This window comes from Talpa europaea, assembly GCF_964194135.1.
Source record: "Talpa europaea genome assembly, chromosome: 10".
Lineage (NCBI taxonomy): Eukaryota > Metazoa > Chordata > Mammalia > Eulipotyphla > Talpidae > Talpa > Talpa europaea.
In genome coordinates, this window is record NC_140077.1 from 42,979,237 (window position 1) to 42,993,425 (window position 14,189).

General features: G+C 49.9%; 1 protein-coding gene across 2 annotated transcripts in view; it reads right to left on the minus strand.

The window, feature by feature from the left end:
* ADAMTS14 (ADAM metallopeptidase with thrombospondin type 1 motif 14) overlaps positions 1–14,189 on the minus strand; it is a gene marked incomplete at both ends in the record, with an annotated part of 69,584 nt that overhangs the window by 35,854 nt on the left and 19,541 nt on the right. For both annotated transcript variants that reach the window (XM_084245674.1, XM_084245673.1), the window contains 2 exons: positions 1,955–2,145; positions 7,117–7,273. In XM_084245674.1, coding sequence (XP_084101800.1) covers positions 1,955–2,145; positions 7,117–7,273 — 348 coding nt within the window. The remainder of the gene's footprint in view (positions 1–1,954; positions 2,146–7,116; positions 7,274–14,189) is intronic.

Genomic DNA, 14,189 nt, shown 5'->3' on the forward strand with positions numbered 1-14,189 from the left:
CGAATAAGAGGCTGGCTGCCAGCCCCAGCAGCCACCCCACCCAGCCTGTGGCCAGATGTGGACCCCAGACAGCATGAGCAGCATCATGCTGGTTTATTATCCCACAAAGTTTCCAAGGGGGTTGGCTTGACCAGGGGGTTCACATAGGGTTCTCAACTGCCTACTTCCCAGAAATGTGTTACCACTTACTTCATGGAAGTCATGTCATTATCATCACCAGCCACTCATGAGAGCTTACCCCATGTGAGGTACACGATTCACTGTGCACCCATTTAATGCCCCCCAATCTTGCATGGTAAGCATTGTGAATGCTGCTTTGAAGGAGAGAAAAAGGACAGTTGAGGTTAGTGATCTGCCCCCAAAGTGAAAAGACAGGAAGGAGCAGAAACTGGGCCCCAACGCTCATGTTCTTAGTTAATGTTACTCGTGTTCCTCTCCTTGTGGTATTTTGATTGGCTGCACAATCAACACAGGCTCGGGGGCTGTTTTGTCAGGCTGAGTGTAGTCAGTCTCTATCCCATCCTGGGCCCAGCAGCCATCTTCGGTCAGCATGCAGCTGCAGCCAGCCAACTTCCTTACAGGGCAAAGCCCCTAACTTTTAGGTCAGTGGAGGGCCTTGCAGGGTCTGGCAACTTTGGTCTTCAAAAGAGGTCCCACTCCAATATTCCAGAGCCTACCATTTGTGTGTGTGTGTGTGTGTGAGAGTGTGAGAGCGCGCGCGTATACGTGTATCCATATATATATATATATATATATACATATATTTTCTTTCTCAGCTCTTGTGTTCCTGATGGATGTTTATGCTGAGCCTTTAAGCTGGGTCACCTGCAGACTCAGATGTAAAAACCTGCCCTGTTGGCTCCTGTTTTCTGTGGCCATTGCTGGCCACCCCACACTTGACGTCTCCTTCTATCTGGACCCCAAAGCACTCCAGCATGCCAAGCTAGGTCTGAACCCAACATGTCACCCCACCTGACTCCATTGAGACAGTCCTGGCTGCCATCCCCAGCATCTGCCATAGTCTGTATAATTTCCTCTGTTAGCACCTAGGCCGGTCCCCACCCTCCCCAGAACCACAGTTGTGGGCGTGCTGACAAACAAGCTCTCCTTAAGAGATCAGCAGCACTGGGCCACCTCTGACACGTCTATTCTTTCTTCCTTTCTGGTCTCCTTCATCTCTGCCCTTTAGCTCAGGGGTGACCACCAGTAGCCCATGGCCCGAGCGGGGCCTTCAGGTGGTTTCTTGCTTCACTGTTTAAAAATTAGGAGTTTCACTTAGATCTCTGGATTTAAATTGCCCATAGTGAAAGTTGTTTTAAAAAAAAACTCTTGAAAACATCAGCATTTCTGATTTTTCTTGAAAAACTGACTTTTCTGTGATAAGAGCCCTACAGCTATGCGGGAGCCAGCTGAGCAGCGGCCACCCACTTTGGCCAGGATGTGGGCTCTCTGCTTCACCAAGTCTCAATATTTACTCCTACTCTCCATTTCCCTGCCTGCCTGGCACCCACACCAGGGGCCTGGGATCCCCAAGTAGTTTGCCTACTCTTTGGCCAACCTCCCAGCCTGAGATTGGACACTTCCTCCAGATGATGAGCCGCAGGGAAGTCCCTTCAATTCCAAGGCAAGCCAGGCCCCCAAACATGCTTGACCCAGGTTCTGAATGTGCCCAAGCCCACAAACCATTGTCCAAAGGCTCCAACTGGCTATGAGCTGGCACCAATGGCCTATGGGCACCTCAGCACCAGCCTGTAGAGCTGAGATCAGGCCACAACCTGGGCAGACACCAGGCGAGCTCAGACCCATTTTACCAAGCAACTGGCCTTTCCCACTTGAACAAGGTAGACTCCCTGAGTCCCCCAGAAAATACCAGGCCTGAGAGAAACCATCGCAAAGCTGGTGGCCATCCCATCTCCTGCCCAGGCCCCACCACCCAGCACTTGGGGACACTCACTATGTTCATGAGGGTGAGGACATAGTTCTGCACGTGCTCCTTGCCATGGAAGCGTACCACCGAGTCGTCCACCACCAGCAGCACCTCGATGCTGTAGCTGCCCGGCTTGGCGTGTCGCCTCTTCCGCTCCGCTTCACCTAGCTGGTCACCCACCAGGCTCAGCAGGTTGGGAAGGTCACCCAGACCAAAGGCTGGAATGAGGAAGGAAGAAACCAAGGTTAGACTGCATGAGGGGCCATCACCCTGAGGCTGCCAGCAACCCACCTCTGTCCCGGCCACATGTGCCCCTCTTCCTGGTTCTGTAAGCCAATGTAGCTAGAGGGTTTGCTCCATACCAGCTAATGTGTGGGCACCAGCCCTTTTCCTGGCACAAGAGCATAGCTAAGTCCTTAAGGCAGAGAGGAGCAGAGAGGTAAGAACTGGCCCTGAGCTGGAAGCCTGCGTTCTAGTTCCCACTGGGTCCTCTCTCCTTGTGCAGCCTAAGCCAACCCCCTTCACTTCTCTGGGCCTCCATCGCCCACCCCCACAGTTCCATTCCCCCCACCATCCTTTCCCCCCACCCCCTACCGTAACATGAGGTAAACAATCCTTGATCTCTTGCCCCACATATTTGCTGTAAAAATCAAAGGTGGAAACATCTTGATGAAGGAAAGTAATCATAGTGTGGCTGCGATCTACCCAGGGCTTTTGAGGAACCCTGGGAACAGTTAAGGGCTTCCAAATTCCACCCAGTCACCACCAGCAACTCAAAAAAAATCACTATTCCAGCCATAGTCTTTGAGCAAAAGGCAAAATACTTATTTTACAAGCATTTTATTATGTAATCTAGGAGTTATCTACCTTTTTCTGTATAGGACCAGATAGTAAATGTTTCAGATTTTGTGGGTCATAGCCTCTATCTCAGCTATTGAGTTAGGCTGTTGAAACATAAAAATAATCACAGACAAATATAAACAAGTGAGTTGATCTATTTTCCAATAAAACTTTATTTGCAATCGCAAACAGTGGGCCATATTTGGGTACTTCAGGAACTGAAATCAGAGGCCAGTGCTGTTGTTTCTTTTTATTTACCTTTTAGGAAGTAGCGCTACAGTGCAAAGGAAAGAATGCACAGGACTGAACAGTGAGGAAAACATGTGGCTGCTGGCTATTGGGGAAAGCAGAAAAGGGCAGCTGACTCCCTGAGTAACACTCTGGCCCCTGAGGCCTGTGCGCCTCTCTTTGCAGGTCACACTGTGCAAGACCTCCTGGTAGTCCTGGCACCTGAGCCCAACAGTGAAGGCAGCAGCCCACTGACAAGTTCCTGGGAAAGAGGCAAGAGAAACCCTAAGAGGTGAGAAGAGGCAAGGGCTCTCACCATGGAGTGGGGAGAATAACAATCACCTCCAACACACAAACGGTGCCTGGAAGATTAAGTACCGCAAGGGCAATGTGGAACTTGACCTCTGATAGTTCTCCCTGCCAAGTCTGTCAAACAGAGGCCCAGAGAGTTTACCTGACTCATCCCAGGTCACGCAGCAGGTTAATGGCAAAACCCCAGAAAGTTAACTCAGATCTGCTTCTCACCCATTATCACACCCTGTCAGGCCCACCCAGATTTCTCTCTCAAGAAAAACAGGGGAGGGGAACTAGGGAGGGCCTGCTGAGAGATTCCAACATACCCTCTCCTGTCTCTCTTCCTTCAAGCCATAGATAGGTACCCTCAAAGAGGGGAGGGGCGGAGGCCAGCAGGCTGCTGGGAAGCTTTTCAGCAGCCCACCCAAGAAGCCCCAAGAGAATGCAAAATGATGGAGTTGCTTTGAAAAACAGTTTGGTGGTTTCCCCAAAAGGCAAACATAGAGTTGCTGTGGGACCCAGCAACTCCATTCCAAGGTATATCTACCCAGGAGAATTGAAAACATATGATCACATGACAGCTTGTATACAAAGGTTCATAATAGCCAAAAGGTGGAAACAACTAAATGTCCATCAACAGACAGTGGGTAAAATGTATGCACACATAAAATGGAATATTACCTAGCCATTAAAAGGATATTGCATGCTACAACTTGAAAGATTCTTGAGAACAGCCTAGGTTAAAGAAGTCAGTCACAAAAGGACACATATTGTATGATTCCATTTGTATGAGATGTCCAGAGGAGGCAGGTCCATGGAGAAAGAAGTAGATTAGTGGTTGTCAGGGGCTGAGGAGGGGAAAATTGGGAGGAATTGTGAATTAGTGAGTACAAGGTATTTTATAGGAGTGATAGAAATATTCTGGAATTAGACATCGGTGATGGTTGCACAGTCCATGAATAAGGTAAAAAAAAAATAAGTATACTGAACTGTGTACTTTAAAATGGTTGATTTTTTCTCAATTAAAAAAGAAATCAGCAGGGCCTCCCCTGGTGGCGCATCGGTTGAGCGCTGGGCTGCGAGGCTGCCCGCAGCCTCTGCAGCGCTGGTTTGTTCCCTGGCCACCGGCGAGGGGTCCCACAAAAAAAAATCAGCAGTAGCCCCAGCCTGGCTGGCTGCCCCTGAAGGGATGAGCCATCCTGGGATCTGGCAGCCTTGGCCCTGAGCCAAGAAGCCAGAGTTCTGGCCACAGTGGCCTCCCATTGGCATCCAGTTCCCTCCTCAGGCAGGACTTGGAGGGTGAAAGGCTTGCAGAGAGCAGGAGTTGCCAAGGCAAAGCCTCAAAGGCCAATGCAGGTCCCACGGCAAGTCCCTGTGGGGCTAGGGCGAGGGCCAGCTCACCTGGAGGTCTGGTGAAGGGAATTCCTACCTCTGGGCTGAGAAGGTTCTAGATTTCTCACAGGGTCCCTGAGCAAAGAATTTTTTAACTCTTTTTTGGAGCCCATCAAAGTTGGTATGAGTGTTTATAAGTGTGAGTATAAGTGTGTCCTTCTCTGTGTGTATGGGTATATGTGAGGTGTGATTGTGTGTGAGTGTGTGAGTGGGTATTAATGTGTGGATGTGGTGTGTTTGTGTATGTGGGTAGGTATGAATATGTGTGTGAGGTATAATTGTGTGCATGTGTGAGTGTGTATGAGTGTATGTGTGAGGTGTAACTGTGTGTGCGAGGTGTAATTGTGTGTGGGTGTGGAGGGATTTGTGTATGCATGTGGGCCTATGTTGTATGTGAGAGGGTGAATATGAGCCGGTGTTTGTGAGCGTGTGGGGGGTGCACAAGTGCTCCTTTTAGGAAGCAGCATCTAAGCCATCCCCTGAGTGGAAGGGGAAGTGTCCTCATCAGCCCAAGTTCATTGATGCACATCAGACACCTGTGCAGCAGATCCCAGGTGGCAGGAAGATGCCACACTCAGGCAGGAAATCAGTCCAGTGGACTGTCTGATGCCACCTTGTGGAAAGCCACACACTCCTTTCGGGGCAGCTGACCTCACAAAGAGACACAGAGATCCTTTAGGCATGGATCTGTGATCCGGGAGCCACCAGCCTGTTTGGGAAGAAGTCAGGACACTGAGGGAGGGGACATCTAAGTTGGCTGATACTTGGACAGGATGGGGATGGGTAGAGATGGGGAAGGAGCTCAGGCTGAGCGAGGTTCTCTAAATATCCATTTACTAGCAGCTGACCCAGGCCTCTGAGACACTTCTCTACATGCTGAGAAGTGAGCCCAAAGACTATGGGAAAACTTTTTTCTTAATCAAGGAAGTTAAGTAGAGACAAGTGCACTCAGAAATCCTTCACACACTAGGCTCAGACGCACTATGCTGCAGTCTTCCAAGAAAGTCCTCTGTTGCCCCTCTTCTAAGGAAGGACAGAGGGGTTCCAGGACAGGGCGTCACCCATAGGAGTTAGCAGGCGGTGATGAGGGGGAGTCTCACCAACACTCCCCAGGGCCTGAGTTCCAGCTCCACAAGCTCAGCGGGCTCAGCCTCCCAGCCAAGGGCTTTGGTGGCAGGTGACGTAATTGGCTCGAAGCTCAGAGCAGTGGAGTGAGACTTCCCAAACTTTCTCCTAAAAAGGGAGAATTTATGGTCTTTTGATGCAAAACTGGCCTCAAATAAGTGGAACTCTAAGAGACTTGTTTTTCCTAGCCATGGTGGGGAGAACAGTGCCTGCCCCAACCTGCTTCTGAAATCCACCAGGGCGTTCGGAGGCTCTGTCCAGTCCTCTGGCTTCACCCCCACTGCCAAGGCCTGCAAAGCCCACGGCTTAGCTCATGGTGCTGTGAATTCCCTTATGAGCCACACTGGGAGAGCAGCTGGGGCTTCAAAGGAGGCATTGTCTGGGGACAACAGTTTCCAGGCATTCTTTCATGCTTTGCTCAACCCCGCCAGGGCCTGGGTACAAGGGTGTGATCTGCTCATGGCCAGGGTCCAGCCATTGCCTTCTCATGTCCTATTAACTAAAGAGGCTTCGTGACAAAGTTATGTTGGACTCAGAAGCTGGCCTGGGTGCAGGACCAGCACACATCACACCCACAACTTCATTCACTCAACCAGGGTCCTGAATTTTACAGGGGTGCAGGCTTCTGTGCTCACCACACAGGTGCAGGGAAGCCCCCTGCTTTCAGGGGCTGACACCCTAATAAGTCTTAGTTACCCTAATAACAAAGCTGTATTAAGAGCAGCTATTGATCAGGCACAGGTGCCGAGCTCCAAGCTGGGATTTTTATATGCACTATCAAACATAGTGCGCATTTATATTTATATACACCATCACTAATACCCATGACCTCGGAAGACAATAATCAGCCCCACTTTAAGATTTGAAAATAAGACTCAGAAATGTCAAGTAATTTGCCTCCTCTTGGAGACAGGATTTTTAAAGTGGCGTTGGGCATAAGCTGACCGGAGTGCGGTGAATACCATGAGAACTTCCTGCCTGTGGCTCCTAGGGGGTTGAGTGGTTTTTAGGGAAAGAGTTAACTGCAATTATTCTACCTTCGCCCTTGGTTCAGAAATAGTCTGGCAAAGCAATGCTGAGTCCCTCAGCGATCGCTGGACCATAGTTCAGAGGGCTGGCCCCAACTCTAGCCAGTTAGAGTAGCCCCCAAACCTGCAGGGTTTCTCCAATGGCCTGAAGAGCTACATGACCCAATCCCATTTTACCATGAGAAGACTGAGGCCAGGTATTGAGAGGTTAAGGTCAGAAGTTACCTAAAAGCACCCCCAGGTATGGACAGAGGTAGAACTTGGAGCCCCGCCACAGCCTACCTTCATTGTGAAGGTCCCCACGAGGCTCTGCCCACTCCTGCTGGACGACTTCCCGGCGATACACCACGTGCGTCCTCCCGCTGGCCTCCTTGTCCTGCTGCCCCCGCTCTAGGGGCTCAATGAAGTAGTCGGTGCTGTCTGTGCGGATGAGGCCCGCCTGGACCAGGACGCAGCGAGCAGGAGGAGAGAGGACGAGGGAGAAGAGGCATGAACACACGGTGTGGAAGGTGAACAGACGTCTGTGCATGCAAGCACGTGTGACCACACCCACCTGCAGGCTCTGCTTCCAGGGCCGGAAGCCCCGCAGAGATGTGGGAGGGAACGTTAGGAAGGCTGAGCAAGGGTGTGCATGCCTATCTCAAATAAAACGATCCACTTTTACCATGTTGTGCTCCCATGGGGTTCCATGTAACATTTCATTAAACGAAAGATCCGTGCTTGAAAGGGGGACAAAGTGGGCGCAAAGTTGCTACCACAAAGAATAAGCGCACACACCAGGGCTCTGCTTTCTGCTCCACGAGAGGGAAAAAGGCTATCCGTGTAGGATAATTATCCTAAGGTGGGTGCTGGTCCCCCACTCCAGCACAAAGGGCTATTATTTCAGATTTAAAGCACAGTGTGCGCAGGCCACGGAGAGCAGCTAATGTCCACTGACAATAAAGGAACCAGGATGGGGCCCCAGGAGTGCATGCTCTCATCTTAATCTAATTTTTTGCCTCAAAATATTCCCTTAAAATAAATCAGGTGTTGGTCTTGAAAATGAAAATATAAAACTACAACCTGGCAACTCCCAGCAAACATGTTATTAGCAATAATCACAGGGGCCAAGGAAACACACAGCTAGGTGTGCGTGAATCTATGTGGAGCCACACATGCTCCTACCCCATGTCAGCTCCATAAAGTCCTAAGACCAGCCTAGCTGCCCTGTGCCTGGAAAATAGTAGGTGATACTTAATAAACATATCTGCTGTATCCCTTCACTCATTCAACAATTATCTATTGAGGGCCTACTGCATACCAGGCACTGAAAACGCAGCTGCAAATACAAAGCAGTGAAAGAAAGACATTTTTATAAATCTACTGGACTTTCTTGGTTGGAATATGAGCTGCCTCTTTCCAGCAGTTGCTTTATGCAACTCAATTTTATTTCTGTTGCCACCTCAACCTTTTTTGTGATTGCTTCTTAGGGACTGAGGACACACGCAAGTCCTGGCACCGGCCCATCTTCCTTATGTCTGTCCCTGCTACCTCTGATGATCAAACACCATTTTGGAAGAAAACCATGAGAGACTTCCTTCCATGCCTGCGCAGACCCAATCAAGAGGTCAAGCACTGTCCTAGGGAAAAATAGCAGCGTTGCTGGAATAAGTTTGGGCTTTCCCAAGGTAGCCCTTTTATCAGGTGATAGTGAATTGTCTGTGAAAGTTCTGGCCTTCTTATTAAAATGTCCATGTCAAACCTTCTTCAGCACACACTCATTCAGCCAAAGCACTTCCACTCTTTTACTTTTGCATCTGCTGCGTGCCCAGGGCAGGGAGAATCAGATAAATAAGGCCCAGTGTTTGGCTGAGTTGCTCATCCCCTGGAAAGGGGGGTGGGGTGCACAGAGAGCAAAGGGGCCAGATATGCTTGGAGCTATGATGGGCACACCTGATGCACAGGGGTCCATCAGCCTCTCTGTTGCAAGATGCAGAAATTCAAGTTGAACCCACTTGGCCGAAAGGGGAGTGCATTGGCCCCATGACAAACCATGGCCGAGACAGACACTGACCTGAGGGACCCAATGCCCTCAGCTCCCTCCTTGCCTAGCCCCTGGACAACCTCTGCCTCAGTTTCATTCTCGTCACCCTGTTCCTATAGGCACACTGCCACCCTGCCTCAAGGGGACCAAGGGAAACTTTGTTTCATCTGCAGGAGCCCAAGGCAGGGTTGCACTTGGTCTGGTTGAGTCTCTTGGTCACTCTGGAACCGGCAGTCCCTGCCAGAGCCCGTGGCCAGAGGAAGGGTGCTAAATGCATGGGAAGAAAGGAGAAACTCTTAGGATGCTAAGGAGACCCATTTGAGATGTTAAGGGCCCACCAGGTAGGGTGTAGGCAGGGGTGTGGAATCATGGTGAGAGGGCAGTGTGGGTCTGAGGAGGCATTCAGACTCATGGTCACAGCTGGAATCAACAACTGATGCTAAAACAAAGGACCCTTATCACTGTAGTCCTGAAGAATCCCCTGAAGGACACAAGGGACCAGAGGGCCAGATGCCAGTTTCTGGGCCGAGGGAATTCTCCCAAAATCACTGAAACCCTGAGGTCAAAAGAATTTATGAACAATTTCTCAGCCAAACCCCATGCCCCGCCCAGCCCACTCTATCTTATCCCACCCTACCCCACCCTATTGCATCCCATCCCTCTTTCTGCAAAGCTATCTGATACCTGGGGGGAATATTCCTGCCCTATTCAAGCCCCCATGAACTAAGCAAGGCAGGAGGCCCACACAGCACAAGTCAGAAGGTCTGTACCTTATGCAGGTCAAACCCAAACTCGCAGAGAGTAGTAGCTTGCATTACCTCTGCCTATCACAGCTCTGGAAGCAGTCTGGCAGGGAGAATTTTCCAGAATGGGAGGCAGAAGACTTCACTCAGCCACCCCCACACCAAGACACCCCACCAAGCTCTCCCCTTCCGGGCCTTGGTTAACCAACTGCATACAGAATACTGCAAAATCTGGCATTCCCTGCTTCACTATCCAAGGGCAAGCCAACCCCTCCTCCCAAGATCACTTTGCCCACTCCAGTCTGAGACTTCAGTACCTCCACAACATCCCCAGTTATGGGATCTCTTGCTTTTGCTTGGTTACCCCTAGTGACAGAGAGCTCCCTCCCTGAAGATATAACCTATTCTGTATAGGGACACTCAGTGCTTCACAGAGCAAAACACACTCCCTTACATTCTACCCTTTATAAACAGTCTCAGCATCCCCTATATCAATAACACTATCTTCCATTTATATTTTCATAACTTATTTCTTTTCACAACAACTCTACAAGGTAGGCACAAAAATTAGATCCATTTCATGGGAGGGGAAAGAAACTCAGAATGGTTAAGTAACTTACCCAAAGTCACCCAGCAAGGGACAGCACTAGAACAAGAGTCCAGTTTTGTGTAGCTCATAACCATTACGCTCTATTATCTCAGGTCCTGCTTGTGCCTTGGCGGTCACTTCAAGCAAGGAAACTGTCCTTTCATAGTCCCATCAACAAACTCCCGGCCTCTGGGCTGGCCTGACTGGTCTATGGAAGTCAGTCCACCTCCCACCATGGAGATGAGAACAGAGGAGACTCTTCTGCCCCAAAAGAAGCAGACCCCTCTCTCCCCACAGGTGCCCTCCAAGCAATCTGAAAGAATTCCTGCCCCACACACATCCTCGGATACCCTCAGCTTTCCTCTGAAGATCCTAGGTCTGCTCCAGCCCCCATGCCCACCCACAGGTCTTTCCCCAGGGGAGAGTCACAGAAGCCTCTTTCCCACCTAGCTAGTTGTTTAAGGCTAATAGCAAGCGCCGTAATAGGCAATCTGAGAAATAACTCTCAAACCTCTCTGGAACTATGGGTCTCTTCAACCCCCAGGGGTCAAGGACAGATCCTTCCCAGTGACCTTCCTCATCCTTTTCATGCATCGTGTCCTGGTCTTGACAGGCAGTTCTTGTCAGGCCTGTGTGCCCCCAGCCTCTGAGACCTCCCTCCTGAGCAAGACCTGGGAAGCGAGGCTCAGCGACCAGATCAGGAGGCCTGCTGGGGCAGCCCCTCCCCCAGGCCCTCAGTTTTCCTGTCTGCACCAGGAGCAATTTGGCCCTGCTCCCCACCAGCTCTGCCCTGGCCAGGAAACCAGGCACCACACAGGGCAGACAGGCTGGCAACGGGAACTTTCTGGCTCTGCGCCTTCTCACCAAATTACTCCCGTCTTTCAATTTATGAGATGTTTATATTTCTGAAAAGTGGTGGTTAATTTTCAAGCACTAAAATCGAATCAAATTTCTATATGAAAAGTCAAGAAAAGGGGGAAAATAAGTTGTTGGAGAATAAATGTCAGTCATATCTGTTCTTACCTATACCTTCTTCTTTGGGAAACAGGAAAATCCATACTAAGAAGGTTCTTCATGCAATAAAAACAACAAACAGCTGCTAACACCCAGCAGAGTCACATGTTCTATGGGCACTCAGGAATTTCTCAGAATGTAGACTGCCCCCCAGCAGGTCTGCCACCCTTGGGTATATTTTAGGCCCTTTGATCAACTGCTTCTGAGGTGCCTTTCCTGGGAGACTTGTGGATGATGGGCGTGAGGGGGAAACTTGTTTGAATTTTCCAAAATGGCTGTGACATCATTTTGGTTGTGAAGTTGATGCTTTCTGCTGTGTCTTCACCCAGAGGCTTTCAGGCCATGCTGACTGAGGTGATCCAGTCCTGCTTGCACTCAGGGGAAGCCCCCAAGTCCAGGCTGCAACTCCAGGGTACATGGAGAAGGCAAGGTCATGTGGTGACTGGGGAGGGGGTGCTGGCCTAGAAATCACCTTGTGTCCTGCAATGGGTCGTAACTGAGTAAGTTCAGGTGGCCGTTTTTTCAGCACCCCGTGTATCATCAGGGCAAGATATTTCAGCAGATAACGAAAGCCACCTGATTTTAAATGTATATGTATACATTTGTGCATGCGTATATAGAAACATGTATATGTGCATGTGTATACAGAAACATGTTCATTCTACCATTGCATGTACTTGCATGTAAATTTGGAGGCAAGGGTACGATAAGTCCACAAAGAGATCTCCAGGGAGGCCCCAGGAAGAGATCCCCAAGGCCCCGTGAGCTCGAACGGGGCAGAAGTCCATGTGTAGACAAAGGCGGTGCTCCATCTGTGCTGAGCCAGGAGCACAGGCTGAGCAAGGGCCTGGTCAGGGGTCTGGGCAGGGGCCAGTGGCTTGGTCCTGACAGGACATCAGCAGACCCTTTGGGAATGGGGGAATTCTAAGACCCCTGCCTGTGCCCTCAGATTTGCCAACCTCTGTGGAATGCCCAGAGGCGGGACCCATTTCACAAGGGCAGTTCTAGCAGAGCTAGCTGAGGGGCAGGCCAGGTCTCCTCTTTCTTTTCCTTCCAAGGCAGCCTGTATGGGGCCTCCCAGAGGAGAAGGAAGCAGAGCAGGCTACCTCCAAATCAAGCACCCTGTCACCTCTCTAGGAGAGTGCCTTCTTGGGGCCAAATTCACTCTGGAAATCCCATTAGGAGGATTTTACTGTCCAGTGTGCTGTGTTGAGTTCTGGACTTCCAGAAAATTCAGATTGAAACTGTTCCACAGTGAGAAGGGGAAGAAAACCAGCACATGAAGGCTGGGGTGATACACACAAGCAGGAATCAAACGCTTTCCACCAGGTTCACCCCCAACCCAGCAACCTGCTTCTATGCCCAGCTACTACCAGCCTGGCTTCCTCCTCGAACCATATCACCTGCCACAATTTGCTACAGTCTCAGAAAACTCAACTTCTGCCTTGCTCACCTAACCCTAGTACACTTGTTCTGGCCATTATTCACCTTCATCAGGATCTCCGAGGCATGACCCCACCATTTGGTCACTGTCAATCCCCCCTTCAAGTCCTCACTTTCCTTCTCACCACCTTGAACTTACAGTTCTAGCTGCATAATAGTTCTCCCCCACTTTCTCCCCCACTTCCCCTCCATCCTACCTGCCAGAAAAGCCTCTTTCCTATTTAACCCATTAGCCCCCAACTCCATGCCTGCACACTGATGGAGAAAATGTACATGTGGGCTCACTGGTCTCTCAGCAGCCACAACTCTCACGTGAGCACGCTGCTGGCTGGCAACTGCTGCACCTCCTGTTACATCTGCAGTTCAGGCCTCCCCAAGGCTTGAACTTCCCACATCACCCCACACTCACTCTCTCCTGTTTTCAGGGACCTCCCCTGATCCCCACCGCCCTATGAACTCCCATTGCCATGGTCACCCTCTCCTCCTGTCCCACCCTGCACTCAGGACCACCCCTCTCACACCCTCTTGGATGTAGTTGCAGCAATTAGCTGGTACTACCATGCCTTCCCTCTCCCTGGATCATTCCTGTCCACACACAAGTACACACAGGGATCTCCTGCCTGTGAAACTCCACCTGCCCTGCCCTGCCCAGCACAACTGCCCCAGGCCTTTTCCCTCTACAGCTAAGAGTTGTGTACACTCCCTGCCTCCAGGGAGGGCCTTATGGTTTCTCCCCTACCACTCCGCAGGGGCTTCCAGAGCCACCACTTCCTGGAAACTTCTCATCAGGGGCACCTGTGACTTCATGTGGCCAGAACTAGCAGTCACTTCTCTGTCCTGGTCTCACTCAGCTCCTCCAGCCAAACACATGTTCCTTGGGGATGTCCCCTTGATTCCATGGCTTTAAATACCATAGATGACTGGATCAAGAAAATGTGGTACATATACACAATGGAATATTACTCAGCAATCAAAAAAGATAAACTCATGCAATTTGCAGCAACATGGATAAAGCTGGCAGGGATCATACTCAGTAAAATAAGCCAGAAAGAAAAAGAAAAATACCAGATGGTCTCACTCATAGCAGGAATTTAGAAAACCTAAATAAGGGACAAGGAGAAAGACTAATTATAATAAAGTAAAAATCAAAATCAACAAGTAACTATAGACCAGAGACACACTACAGCGGAGGAGGAGGGAGTAGGATCAAAACCGGGGGTGGGGGGTGGGGTGGGGTGGGAATTGTATGGGGACTATAACCAAGATGAAAATGTATACATTGTGCAAAAATGAAAAATGATGTAAAAAATATATAAAATTGAAAAAATAATTATTAATTAATTAATTAAAAAATAAATAAATACCATGTATTTGCAGACAACGCCAAAATTACATCCCCAGTCTAGAACCCTCTCAGAATCCCATGTAGAATTGTCCAGCAGCCTCCGTGATAGTGACCCCGGATCCCCACTGTGCACCTCAAACTTTAAAGCACCCTTGCCCACCCCATCTCTGAAAATGGTACTATATTTTTCCCAATTGT